This window comes from Carcharodon carcharias, chromosome 1 (genome assembly GCF_017639515.1).
Source record: "Carcharodon carcharias isolate sCarCar2 chromosome 1, sCarCar2.pri, whole genome shotgun sequence".
Taxonomy (NCBI): Eukaryota; Metazoa; Chordata; class Chondrichthyes; order Lamniformes; family Lamnidae; genus Carcharodon; species Carcharodon carcharias.
This window is the reverse complement of record NC_054467.1, coordinates 67,810,105-67,825,248: the sequence shown is the minus strand read 5'-3', so window position 1 is coordinate 67,825,248 and position 15,144 is coordinate 67,810,105. Positions and strand designations below refer to the sequence as shown.

Below are 15,144 nucleotides of genomic sequence, written 5' to 3'. Positions count from 1 at the left end.
ACACTGACATAAGCACAGGCGCGGGGGAGCGCGGAATGAAAGCTCCCTGAAGGCAGAGAGCTGCCTCAGGGAGCTGAAGAATTTAAAGCCAATAAATAAAGATTCAAAATCCGGGAAAAAAAAATGTCCACGCATCAGAATCAATCACCTGAACGTATACATGATGAAAATTCTGACCATACATTTTTTTTTATATTTAATAACGGAAACTTCACCCCGTCCTTGGAGGAAGTTTCATCAGAAATGCGAAGTCCGCTTGGTAGATTCGCCCGTCTGCTAACCATGAAAAATCGGGGACAATTGGAACTTTAATGGGTTTCATTGCCCTCTTAATTGTCGGCGGGCGCGCTTCCAACTTTTGCATGCATCCGCCAACTAAAATATTGGGTGAACGCAGGATTACGTCTGGGCACTCACCTGACGTCATCACGCACTACTTTACGCTTGAGCAGGTCAGCCGTGCACCCACATAAAAATTCTGCCCTGGATGTAAGACATTTTAAAGGTGCACATCAATTTAAGAAGAAGAAAAACTAGCTCCTGATATAACACTTTGTTATATTTGAACATTTTGTTTTAAGGTTTCACATATCCTTAGTTTTTAACTCAATCTTTTCTCCTCCAACCTTGCATTTCTCCAATCACAGCATGTTACGAAGCATACTTCTTTTTTCACCTGGGACAGCAAGATGGTATGGAATTTTCCTACCAGCAGTATAGCCCCATGCTCAGCTGTGACAAAGTATAAATTTAAGTGGAATAAATTAACTTATCCTTTCCTTTAACTATTCCTCCTCACTGCAGGTGGTCCTCTGTCTAGTGGTCCAATTGAGAGCTGAAAATACGGCCCATTCTGGAGCAAGCAAGTCAGGCAGTTCTGGGATTCAGATTCCTCAACTTCTCATTGAGCTTAATTTCTACTGTTGGTATATATTTCCCCAGGTTTTAAAATGAAGTGGTAGTTTTCTTTTATAGATTCATAAAATCTATATAGGGTTGTATTTCATGCTGTTGCATTAAGCTACAAAATGAACTTTGCCCCATTAAAGTTTTTGTGCCAAAGTAAGCACATTGAGCATTTGTGTCATTAGGGAGGGAGGAAGTGAGCAGTTGTAGCTTTTCTGTCATTTCTTTAACTGGTTTCTGTTAAATTGTAGGATAGCTGACACACTGCAGGGTGTTTCCTGTGGAGTGGGGGAGTGTACACCCAAGCTTTTGAGCAATGGGAGCAAAGATCTGGGAGATAAAATTCCTGCCTTTACTAGTTAACCGAGGTATCAAGTGGGAAAACCTGCTGTGTACTTGCTTTTTCCACCAAAGTTCGTGAAGGCAGAAATTTTGTCCCCATTTCCTGGTCGTTGCCCGTTGTGCATTTTATCAACTCATAAAAATCAGAGCAAGAGCAGGATATATCAAAGCAAGGGAACATTTCTATCATATGTCTTCACATTAAAGTTGCTGAATTTGAGAAGGGAGCCAAGATTTCAGTCTAATTTTTACATCTCATATGGACTGCCTGGCTGCAGTTCTGAATTCTTTTCTCATGCATATTAATTCAAGTCTTTGCTTTTCCATGCACACTCTAATCTCATTCTTTTAAATTTTGATTTTAAATACTCAAAACAAAAAGAACCACAGTTAAAAAAATCACTAGCTATAAGTTAGAATGTCCCTTAATTACAAGTAGAAATAACCCTATTATGAGAATTCCTGGTGCTGTGGATGTCATCCTATTTAGATTGCAGAGCAGATTCCACAGTACTGACAGCAACTGGCAACTGTACACACACTGAATTGTGGTTTATGGCTTTATTTTTGCCCACTGAGTTTTTCCGATGACTGAGAAAGTGCCAAATGGAAACTGCATTGCTAACCCATGCAGGCAGACTGAGCGCACACCCCACGTGGACAGGCTAAGCTCGTGGCAAGTAGAAGTTGTGGCAACATCACTGGTGCTACTGGTGTTGCTGCCTGTAGTGGAGTTCAGGAAAGTTACTTTGTAAAGAGGGCCTGCTCCTCTTGATGTAGCTGTTGCACCTCTTATATAGTCATGCTGCTGAAGTTAATGCTCCCATCAGAGGCAGTGCTCCAATATAAAGTGGCCATAAGTCAAGGCTATGAGAGGTGAAAGAGATCAAATACTTTTTGGGCACCAAGAAGATATAGGATAGGGTTATTGTTTACCAAAGTTAAATTATTCCAAGCTGTTTAGATCCTAAGTAATAATAATACAATCTTGAAACAGAGATGTGTTGTTTTATGTATTTTTACCTTAACCTCCCATGCATAAATTGTTATATGCTAGTCATTTGCAGACCGTATATGTCATAATAGCTGCAATTTATTTGTTATTATTGACATTATAATGGCTCTATTGCTTTCTAAACAAATAATGTTAAAGAAAGAAGAAAGAACTTGAATTTATATTGTGCCTTCCACAACCTCAGGATACAGTGCTTTACAGTCAAATAAGTACTTTTGAGGTCTAATCACTATTGTAATGTAGGCCCCAATAGGCAGAGTAAGCTCTCACAAACTGCAATGAGATAATAACCAACTCTGTTTCGGTGATGGTCAGGGAATAAATTTTGGCCAGGCCACTGGAGGGCTCTTCTGCTCTTTAAATAGTGCCTTTTAGGAACTATTTAAGAATAGGAATCTTTCATGTCCACGTGAGAGGGCTGGGGCTTCAGTTTAACGCTCATCCAAAAAACGGTACCTCCACCAACTCTCCGTCAGTGCTGCATGAAGTGTAAACCTAGATTACCTGCTCAAGTCTCTTGAGTGGGACTACCACTGAACCTTAATTGAAACCTAGCATTTTGGCATAGCAGTCAAAACACATTGTTCAATAAATTGTTATAGCTTAGTAATGTAATTGTTGCATGGCTGATGTAATAACATGAAGTAATTGTTCGTGAAAAAAATGTGAACAGGTAGGAGAATGGGTGAATTGAAAGATTATTGTGTCCCATATTTCTGTGGATCAGACTTTAGCTGACAGGACTGTCATTTGCAGCTGTGATCTGTGATGTAATCCTAGCCATGGTGCCTACGAAATGAAGAAAGTCAGGGATACATCGGGAGCTGAATAGTCACAGCAATTTCCATTATCCATCCTCCATAGGCTGTATTTTCATATTGTGATTCCTTGACAGACAAGTTTGTAATAAAACAGCAACTTAATTGTTATGACTCAAACTCAATTAGTAGCTGCTCATCCCAATCATTTCAGCTGCACACCAACACTTGGAAGTTTCTAATTTGATTTCAAAACTTTAAAAAAACTGGAAGTACACTGCACTATATATTAAAAAAAAATTGTGCCAGTGGACATTTAAGTTATGACTAATGGACTGTGTGGAACACCATTAAAATATGCTACACTCAGATACAGATAAACCTGTACATATGCAAGAACTGAAATGTCAAAATAACCCTGTTTTTACACAGGACTAACGGCTTCTGACACTGTTAAATATACAATGTGTAATGTGTTTTTTCCTGATTACAACTAGATAAACTGTGTACCAGCAGCAGTGAGAAAATACATGCAATTTATACAGAGTTAAGGATTATACTAATAAACTTAGGTTTGATCGTTTATTTTAGCACTCTTCCTTGACATACCTCTTGAAACAAGGTGCCAAAGATATCAGTAAAATCATATATTATATCCCTTTCCTACTGAAATGCAAAATCTTTAACCAGTTTTACATTTAATGTTAGGTTCTCTTAACTACGGTGATGATTTTGTCCAACCTACACTCCCATTATTAAATAACCAAATTGCACAAAATCTAAAACATGTAGCTGAAAAGAAACTTTGATACAAATATTTATGTGCATTTGGTTGTGATGTGACAACAATTTTTCTGTATTAATGTTTAATTTTAAAGGAAGTTTAAGTCTGGAGCTATGGTGTACAGGATTATATTGGTAGCCAGAAAAAAAAACAATGATATTCAACTAGGACAAAATGCAAGTATTTGGTCATCCAGTGCAAATAATTCTTGGACCAGAATTATTATTTTTGCTTGGGTTCACACTTGCTTTTATATGTTTAGTGGATGCTGGGGCTGCACTTGCAAGGTTTTCCAAGGCAGACAGCCAGAAATACCAGTAACAATAGAAATTCACAGCCTTAGTGAATACAGCAAGTATAATTTTTGGTTGTTGCTGGCTGCACAAGACCTGTGAATCAGGCGTCAACAGTCCTAGCACCTCATAAAACCAACATAATAACAGCCATTATTTAATTACTGGTTGGCTGCATTGTTCATCTAGAACAGCCCATTATTAGTACATTTCTCTGTTCGGCAAGTTTTTAATTCACACAATAGCTTTCAGTAAGTTACGATACATGCAACCAATCTGATCACACCTGCTTGAGCTGAGAGGTTAGCTGTTCCACTGTAGTACACAACCAGCAGGGAGCTGCAAGCAGAGGAAGTGGACTGGCTCAGATAATACAAGAACTTAACCGCAGAGACGCTATGGAAAAGCTAAGTTTCTTGATGGAGATTTTTCATTTCTAATTTATTTTTTGTCCCTGTTTGATGGCGTATAAATTAACTTTGAGCCATACAGTAGAACTGGCACTAACTCAGCAGGATTGCACAGATGTGGGCTATATAGTAAATTTTAAACTTGAGTGTAGTAGGTAGCAATGAATTGAACTTTCAGCAAGGTACCTTTTTTCCCTGTTTTCAACTACTCATTATTTGAGTGATTTTTTTTTTGGATTGGATTAACTAGATGTCGGTCCGGTGAGCAAAATTGACAATAGATCATTGGTGAAGAGAGAATTTAAAGTCTAATTGCAAGTGGAATAATGAATTAGAAAGAACATGAAAAGTTTAGTATGTTGTATTAATGTGAATGCACTTTTTGCCTTGTTATTTTAGTTCCAGAAATTTGGCTGCAGCAATTTAAATAAAAACTAGAAAATGTTGAAAGCAGACTATATCATCAGACTGTATTGTTGTAAAAGCTGTATTTAAAAAAAGAAAATAAACTTACAGGTGCTGCTATGTCAAATGTTTACTGGTGCCTGTCCTTACTACATTAAATGCTGCAGTATTCAATCATGTCCTTTTTTAATTGAATTGAATAATTATTTGTCTTGTTTTTCAGCTGAATATGCTGCTCCTCGGGCTATCCTGACAGGCCATGATTGTGAGATTAGCTGTGCTGCAATATGTGCAGAACTCGGTCTAGTTATCAGTGGTTCAAAAGGTAGGTACAGGTAGAAGATGTTGGGTATTGAAACATAAATATTGTATTATAAAGTGCATCTGTATTATTTAAGGAGTAGAGAACAAGAGATTTTCGTATTTTTTAATAACCCCTGCTTCCCATTTTAATGGAGTTCTCTCATACTTTTCAAGGATTTGATTAGGGAGTAGCACTTGGCATGGGAAGATGCTAGGAAACAATGGTTGTGATCATCTAAAATGAGAGAGGAAATCATGAATGTAAGAGGAAAACTATGAGAAAATAACAGGAAGATTAGCCCAGATGATATCCAACAGAGCCTCACCTGCTTAAGATGTGTCTGCTGTATCACACACCATGACCCAACTTTGGGCAGACAACCTATGTACAAGCCTTTGCCAATGACGTAAACAAAACATTTCTTAGGATGTGGCTTTTGTGGGCTTGCTAGTTCTCTATGTTGGTGGCCTCAGTAAGATCAGAACATCACTTAAGACTCTTAAGCTTGGAACATTAAAAAATACACTGAGTCATCACACTATGTACTTTACACTTGAAATTTAAAGGTCCAGTGAGCAATACAGTGTCATAAATCTGTGGCAAAATGATGGTTCATGCCCAGATTCCCCCACATAGTGAGTTAAGGTTTCATTTATGGCTAGAGGACTACCAAAAGGAAACTTGAAAAGAGGCTAGAGGGAAAATTGGTGCGTGAGCCGCCCAAGCAACACCTTTCCACGTCCTAGGTGCCAACGTTAAATTTAATTAGCTAAGATCTGGGAACAGTATTATTTAAATAATGATATGTAGAGGGTGAGGCAGCGGCAATAACCTAAAAAAGGTGTTTGAGGCAGGAATCGGACCTGTATCATGGTCTGTCAGGTTTTATATTTGGTTTCCATTTCTTTTATTCTGTCTATGTCTCGGAATATATCACATTACGGTTGCATTCTCGAATTAACTTACAAATTAAATAAATGCACTTCAGTAAAGTTGTTGATTACTATTATGAACTCACCTTAAAAGTGGATGCATCTAACACATAGATACCTGTGACCTGATGTGGGTATTACCCTGAAGTTTCTTTCATGTGGCAAATTCTGATCTAGCTCATGCAGTTGCAGGGAGGTACCAAGTGCTAGTGAAAACTAGTGACTCAAATTGATAGGGTCATAAAGATCATGAATAAAAAATTGGAGTTCATTTCTAGAAGAATGCAAAAGCATATTCAATTTATATGGAAACTTGGTTTGACCACACTTGAGTAACTATATGCAATTCTAGCCTGCATATTATAAAATGATATTGATGCAGTGGAGAAAGTGCAGAAAAACATTACAAGAATTTTACCAGAATTGAGGTAATGTAGCTACCAGGAATGAATAGGGAGTTTGGGGCTATTTTCTCTGGAAAAGAAATTAGGAAAATATTCTGATAGATATCTTCAAAATTATGAAGAGATTCAATAAGGTAGATATGGAGAAAGTATTTCACTTGTGGGTGAGTTACAGAATCTTGCAGGAGGAGGGCATCCAGCACATGCCTCTGCCAGCTCTTTGTAAGTGCTGTCCATTTCTACTCCCTTGCACTTGCTCCATGTCCATGTATTTTTTTCCATTTCAAATACATATATATCCAAATCCCTTTTGAAAGTTACAATTGAATCTGCTTCCCACCACCCTTGGAGGCTGTGCGTTCACGATTGTCCTAACTTACCGCATAAAAAATGTCTCTTTATTCCCTCCTCCACCCCCTGTTCTATTTTACCAATTATCTTACATCTGAGCCCTCAGGTAATCAAGCCTCCTGCCATTGCAAACAATTTCTCCCCATCTATGCTGTTAAAACCCATTCAACATTTTAACACCTCTATTAAATTTCCCCTTAACCTCCTTTGCCATAAGGAGAAGAATCACAGTCTCTCCAAATAACTCAGGTCCTTCATTACTGATATTATTCTAGTAAATCTCCTCTTCACCATCTCCAAGGAATTGCTGGTATCCTTCCTGAATTAGGGTACCCAGAATTGAACACACTGCTCCAGCTGAAGCTTACCCAGTGGTTTATAAAGGTTTAGCATAACTTCTGTTTTTTATACTCTAACCTTCCATTTATAAAGCCAAGGGCCCCATATGCTTTCTTAGCATCCGTATTGACTTCACCTACCATCATCAAAGATTTGTGTTTATGAAATCCGGGTTTCTCTGTTCCTGCAACCCCTTTAAAATTGTATTACTAAGTTTAGGTTGCTTTTTCTCAGTCTTGCCCCTAAAATGCATCACTGCATTAAATTTAATCTGTTATGAATCTCCCACTTCACCAGTCTATGTTACATAGAATTACATAGGACTGAATTTTATCTTAAGGAAGGAGGTTCCGCAGCTGGGACCAAAAGTGGGTCTCATGCCTGCAAAAACAGAGGGTGGGACTGCAGTACTCTTTTACTGCCGATGACTAATTAGGAAACTACCATTGAGACTACCATGCAATTAGAGACGGCAGTGTGTGGCCCAGTCAGAGGGCCAACAACTCTGCAGCCTCGGCAGCACCACATAGAGGTGGCGGCTGCTGAGACTTAAGGAGAAGGCTGGGGTGCTTCCATGTTGAGGTGCCCTTAAAGGGCTTCTGATAAACATTTTGATGTGCCGAGGTCAGGCAGGCAAGCCCCAGCAAATGGAGAGGTGAACACTAGGGTTGCCAACCCACCTGGAATGGCTGGGAGTCCCCTGGAATCAGCCTCAATCTCCCAGTGGCCGAACAAAGCATTAAGGAAGCAGGTCAACTCCTGGAAACGGCAGCCAGGACTGGCCATTAGCCAATCACAGGTACCACCTGACCCTTCAGGCAGTCAGGACTGGCCACTAGCCAATCACAGCTTGTGCTCAGGTACCACCTGACCTTCTCGACATCAAGGACCAGCTGTCAGCCAATCACAGCCCGTGTTCAGGCACCACTTGACTTTCCCTATGCCAGGAACCTACTCCCCCACTCATGGAAAAGCCCGACTCAACATCAGCGGAGGCCACTTGACCTAAATATAGACCACATGATCAGAGCTCCAGTCAGCTGAGCAATGTCAACTTGGACTGTTGAGCTGGAGGAAAGGGTGCTGATTATAAGTCAAGGTTAGGCTTGGCTGAGACTGGCCAGATCGTGATGAATTAGTGTTATTAATGTTATTAATTAGTGTTGGTTTGAACTGGTGATGACAGGGTGGACTGTGTTGCACTGAGGATTTCCGTCCCCCAAGAGCAACTGGCAGGGAAAGGAATTGTTCAGACTCATTCGTAGAATTTAGTGAAGACAGGCTCATTCCCTCTCACTCAGTGTCACAGCCAACAGAAACAGCTGATGTGACTCAATACCAATTGACCAGCTTGACGGAAAAGCTCAATGGAGCAGAACCCTGTAGCTGCTTTCCACTCTAGCTTTGTAGATGCCAACTTCACATGTATTACATTGAACCATATAAAATATACAGCACAGAAAGAGGTCGTTTGGCTCAACTAGTCTGCGCCATGACATCACTTCCACTGTTGTTTTCCAGAAAATGCCCAGCCAGAGTTGGCAACCCTAGTGATGGCAACATCATCACCATGCCCCTCTGTGGGCCATGAAGCCTTGAAAAAGGAGGCCCCCCCAGCTGCTCACCCCATGATGTACCTTGTGGTCTCCCCACGCATTGCAGAGACCATTCCAACACTGGTGAAATGCTGGAATCCTGGTAAAATGGTAGTCAATAGGCCTGCCTCTGGTCGGCAGGCAGCTAAGTCGTTGCCATTCCAGGTTTTGGTATTACCTGATGGCAGTAGGACACGTTGAGCTTCCCTCTTATCAAACTCCTTTGTGATTTTAAAGACCTCTGTAAGGTTACCCTTCAGCTTTCAGTTTTCTGGAAAGAAAGTATATCCATTTAGTTGTGGTATTATCCCTGTGAATTTTGTCTGTTACTTCTCCAATGTTTTTTTGTAATATGTAGATCAGAACTCTGCACAGTACCAAGGTTCAATACAAGTTTAACATAACTTCTCTGCTATCATTTTAATTCTATCATTTTTGAAGTGAACCCCCCAGAGCTTGGTATGCTTCATTTTATAGCCTTATTAACTTGTGTCTTTACTTTTAGTGCTTTATATATCTGTAACCCTAAATCTCTTTGCTACTCTACGCCATTTGGATCTGCTTGTGGCCTGCTTGTTTTTTCTACCAAAATCTAGCACTTACTTATATTGAAATGAATTTGCCAATTGCGCACATGTTTTGCAAGATTATTAATGGTGTGCATTTTGTCAGATCTTCCTCAGCATTAACAATGCCCCTCAATTTAGTGTTGTCCACAAGTTTTGCAATTGTACTTCTGATCTCCGAATCCAAATTGTTTATGTAAATTGTGAACAACATTGGTCCCACACCAATCCTTGCAAAACATCACTTCTCACCTTTTGCCAGTCTGAATAACCTTTAACCCCTACTCTGTTTCTGTTTTATAGCAAGCTTGCTATCTGTTCTGCTACTTAAATCCATGCGCTCTGACCTGAGTCATAAACCTACTATGCGGCACCTTATCGAAGACATTTTGCAAATTAAAATATGTTACATCTACTACATTATCTTTGTGTAGTCCTTCTGTTACATCTTCAAAGAAGTTAGTAATGTTGGTCATGTGTAACCTGTCCTTTTTAAATCTGTGTTGTCTAATCTTTATTGTATTTTTGGTCACTAGGTGTTTTTCTGGGATCATTAGTCCTCGCTTCTTGATTAGGAACATAAAAAATAGGAGCAGGGGTGGACTATACGGCTCCTCAAGCCTGTTTCACCATTCAATATGATCATTGATCCTCAGTCTCAACTTCACTTTCCTGCCTGCTCCCCATATCCCTTGATTCCCTGAGAGACCAAAAATCTGTCTATCTCTGCCTTAAATATATTCAACAATGGAGCATCCACAGTCCTCTTGGGTAGAGAATACCAAAGATACACAACCCTTTTGAGTGAAATAATTTTTCCTCATCTCAGTCCTAAATGATTGATCCCTTATCCAGAGACTGTGCCCCTGTGTTCTAGATTCCCCAGACAGGAGAAACAGCCTTAGTGTCGACTATGTCAAGCCCCTTCAGAATCTTCTTTGTTTCAATGAGATCACCTCTCATTCTTTTAAACTCCAGAAAATATAGACCCAACTTACTCAGCGTCTTATTAGAGGACCAATCTAGTGAACTTTCGCTACATCGCCTCTTAAATACGTAGAGCAAAACTGCGTTTAGTAATCCAGGTTGGTCTCACCAAAGCCTGTTACAATTGTAGCAAGACTTACTTATTCTTGTACAATCCTCTAGCAATAAAGGCAATGCCATTTGCTTTTCTAATTGCTTGCTAACTTTCTCTGTCCCTGGTATGAGTATACCCAAGTCTCTCTGAACATCACTTACAAGTTTCATGCCTTTAAAAATGATTCTGCTTTTCTATTCTTACAACCAAAGTTAATAACCTCACATTTCCCCATATTATACTTCATCAGCTACTTTGCTGACCACTCACTTAACCTGTCTATATCTCTGCAGCCTTTGTGTTTCCACCTAGCTTTGTCCATCAACAAAATTAGATACCTTACTGGTCTGTTTGTCTAAGCTATTAACATAGATTATAGATATATCTTGCAGCCCTCCACTAGTCACAGCCTGCCGACTTGAAAATGCACTGTTTATACCTACTTGTCCTGTCTATTAACCAATCCTCTATCCATACAAATCTATTACCCCCAACTCCATGAGCCCTTATATTATGCATTAATCTTTTGTGTGACACCTTATTGAATGCTTTTTGGAAATCCAGATATAAAATACATACTGGTTCCCATTTTCTCTTTCATAAAATCATTTTTACTTTGTCTGATTATATTATGATTTTCCATGTGCATAGTTAAAACTTCCTTACTGAGAAATTCCAACATTTTCCTGATGACTGATATCAGGTTAGCTGGCCTAGTTCCCTGGTCTCTCTCTCCCTTCTTAGTTGAATAGCAGTGTTACATTTGCTAGCTTGCAATCTGCTGGGGCCATTCTAGAGTCTAGGAAATTTTGGCAAATCATAGCCACTACATCCATATCTCTGCAGCTATCTCTTTTAAACCCTAGGACATAGACCATTAGGTCCTGGAGATTTTTGGGTTTTAGTCCCTTAAGTTTCTCCATTTATTTTTCTCTGCTGATATTAATTACCTTAAGTTCCTCACTCTTATTACTCCTCATTCTTGGTTACTCTCTATATTTGGCTTATTACTTGTCCAATAACATAACCACAATGGTGCCATATCCCGACGGTTAAGCTAATTGGTCTACCTCCCTTTTTAAATGTGCATATAACATTAACTGCCTGGCAGTTTTCTGACACAATTCCCTTTACTAATGAATTTATATGTATACATATGTAATACTGCATCTGCTTAATTTCTCGAGCTTTTTATATACATCTGTACAGTCTATACAGCCCAGGGTTTTATCCTTTCGAAAAGTCTTTTTTTTATCTCTTCTAATTTCATGTTCCCTTTTGTTACTATTCCTGATAAATGCTGGGCAAAAGTAACTATTTAGTATTTCTGTTATTCTGCTGTCATTACCTGCGAATTTATCTTGTGCATTCCTTCATGGCCCTGTCCTGATGTGTCTGTAGAATATTTTACTATTTCTTTATTATTCTTTGAGAATTTATTTTTGTAATTCTTCTGAAGTCTGCTATTATTCTCCTCACTGTTAACTACATTTCCAAGTTTTGTCTCATGTACAAACATTGCTACTTGAGCCCAGACCAATGGGCATAAATATAAGATTGCCACTAATAGATCAAATAAAGAATTTAGAAGGAGTTTCTTTACACTCAGAATGATGAGCATGCCACATGGAGTGGTTGCTGCAGATAGCATTAATGCATTTAAGGTGAGTCTTGATGTACACATGAGGGAGAGGAAATAGTGGGATACTGGGACGGGAGAGATAATTACAGTGGATTTTAAATACTGGGATGGATCATTTGGACTATGTCCTGCAGATTCTATGTAGGTTACCCAGACAGAGAGCAAGAATAGGAGGATGAGTCCTCAGTGGATGCCTTAGGGGGTTAGTCAATAGCACAACTGGTGGAGTTGTGGGAGATGATCACTTGGCTGCATCTTGCTAAGGAATGGTGTGTTACACAGAAAGAAAATGAAAATGAGATTTTGTAAAGGAAAAGAAGCAGTTATATAACAAGCTGGTAGAAACTGGAATGTCACTTAACATAAAGGACTTAAGTAATTTTGGTCCTGTTTTATGTCATTGTGCAAAAAATAAAAGAATAGTTATTCGATCGGAATGGCCCAGCTCGCACTCCTGCACATACTAAATCCCTGTACTGCTTGTGATTTCCTGTGAGAACAGAGACCTTTTTTTAATGAACTCTACCTAGTGCTGATTTGCTCCAGAAAAATTTTATTACCTTTTCCCAAAGGCTTTAAAAAATTTTGCTATAAAAGAATTACCAGATGTCTGACCCAAACAAAACTCTAATTAATTGTTTCCATAGCAGCCAGTATTGTGTGGCATTTCCAAAACTGTCGTGAGTCTTAAAGAATGATCATTGGGTCTAGCTTGGAGATTCAACCTGTGCAACAATCCTGCATAAAGCGTTTACAATGATATTTGCTATGTAACTTTACAAAGAGCTAAAATTGAAAGCTTGAGCTGTTAGCATTGGTTTCCAAGAAGTAATTGAATGAGAATGTATGTATTATTTCTGAAATAACAGTGCTTAAGTTACTTCGTTAGGATTGGAATAGAAAACAGCAAAATGTGTGATACCGCACATGGTAAATACAGAAAGTGGTTCATTTGAACCCACCAGACTGAATTAATTATTAAGAAGACTTTATTATCTGCTCACAAAAATGGAACTGAAATGCCTTTTTTTATCTTAATGATTGATAGAGGGTCCATGCTTAATCCATACAATGAATGGCGACCTCCTGAAAGCACTTGAGAGCCCTGAAAACTGCTTACATCCTCGATTAATCCAGTTGTCTACTGAAGGCCACTGCATTATTTACTATGAAAAGGGCCAATTTTGTGTCTTCAGTGTAAATGGAAAGCTGCTGACCAAGATGGAGACTGAGGATTCTGCAAAGGTAAGCAATATCTTTTACTTGGAAGGAGTAAACGATGAAGTCCCCTACATGCTGTGCCCTTGCTTCCCTCAGTGCTCTCTCCAAGCAGTGTTTAACATGGATGAATATTGATTTGTAAGTTGATGGTTGGGTTGAGGATTGATGGTCATTATCAGGTTTCCATGGCCACTTTCTCTTTCCACCATGAGCCTCTGGTAGATCCACCTCAGGAATTGGACAGGACATAGCCAGGTGTGGTGATGAAGGAATCTAGGATGTCTGACGTACAGCTATTTCAGCTTGTTTTTTGACAGGCCTGAGATAAGAGTTTACCACAATCCTGTAGCTTTAATGGTAATTTATCCTGGTGCTGCATCTGTATGTTACCAAATTCATTGAACTGCACACTAGGATTGGAACTCATGACCCTGGGTTTCTGGTCCAGTACCACAAGCGCAATAGCATGGTATCCTAAATGCTAGTTTAGATCTAAAACCAGAAACGATAGGAGACAAATTTACAAATTTTTTGCGCTGAACTATATGACCCTTCTTCAGACTCGGAACGTTAACTCTGTTTCTCACTCCGCAGATGCTGCTGAGAGACCTGCTGAGCTTTTCCAGCATTTTCTGTTTTAATATAGTCAAGGTGATGTGCTTGAACTAAATGCCGTCTCATGCAACATTTTTCGGTGTTTTTTAAAGATTAATTCCTCCTTAAGCGCTCTGAGTAATTGCAATCTTACTTCAATGTTGCAATCAATCCAGTTAAAGGTATATACAGCTTCTGGGCAGAAATTGGCTGACTACTTTTTATCTCCTAAGGAACAAGGTGGACTGTTTTGTGATGTAGCTCAGATATACTCTCAGAAGAACTTGGAATCTTATAGCATCTTTCACATCACCAGGATGTCCCAAAGAGTTTCAGAGCACTTTTTCATTGTAGTAACTATTGTTCTTATGTAGGCAAGTTTCACACAGCAAAGTCCCATAAATGGCTAGTTGATCTCTTTTTGGTGTTGGTGGCTGAGGGAGGAATGTTTGCTCAGACTCCAAGAGAATTCCTTGCTTTTGTTTGAATTGTGTCATGGCATCTATTACATTCACTTGCATATCTTATTCAAAAAGAGGCATCTCTGACTGTATAGCACTTCGCCAATGCTACATTGCAGTCTGAGCTTAGATAACTTGTTCAAATTTTGGCCTGGGGCTTGAACCAACATCCTTCTTTCTGACTCAGAGACCTACCACTGAGCTAAGCTAGAAACTTAGCCTATGGATGAACTGAGCACACAGCAGCCCTAGTGGTTTGACCAGAAGGCAGTGCCTGAAACTGATGTGTACAATCGGAAATTGTAATTTCAAAAAGAAACAAAGTGTCTGTTGTGCATCACGTCTTTCAAATATGACCCTGGAGCTTAAGTAATTGAGCGCCTGACTGTCAGCTAGGTTCTCAATTCGATTCCCAAGGCTCGTTGCCGCTCAAACTCCCTTGCCTCGGTTGAATGAATTTCATCTGCTCTCAGCAAGCATTCTGTGTGTAGACCAAGAGCTGAATCTTGAGAGGGAAACATTTGCCCCACTCAAATGTATCATCTGTTGGTAAATACGTAACTGCATATAATTTCTTTAGGATCTCTGACTGCCTTTAAGTATGTATAAAGTTTGTTGTAAGCTGTGGAAATTTTGCTTGACATAATTGAGAAGCAATGTGCAGATGTGCCCTTGGAAAGGGCCCTTTTGGAGTTTAGATTTAAGAAGCCTGAAGCTTCTGTGCTTTATCACATTGCTAGG

General features: G+C 39.3%; 1 protein-coding gene across 2 annotated transcripts in view; it reads left to right on the top strand.

Moving 5' to 3' along the window:
- Positions 1-15,144, top strand: part of lrba (LPS responsive beige-like anchor protein) — a 917,803-nt gene that overhangs the window by 888,754 nt on the left and 13,905 nt on the right. For both annotated transcript variants that reach the window (XM_041200623.1, XM_041200530.1), the window contains exons 53-54: positions 5,137-5,238; positions 13,176-13,372. In XM_041200623.1, coding sequence (XP_041056557.1) covers positions 5,137-5,238; positions 13,176-13,372 — 299 coding nt within the window. The remainder of the gene's footprint in view (positions 1-5,136; positions 5,239-13,175; positions 13,373-15,144) is intronic.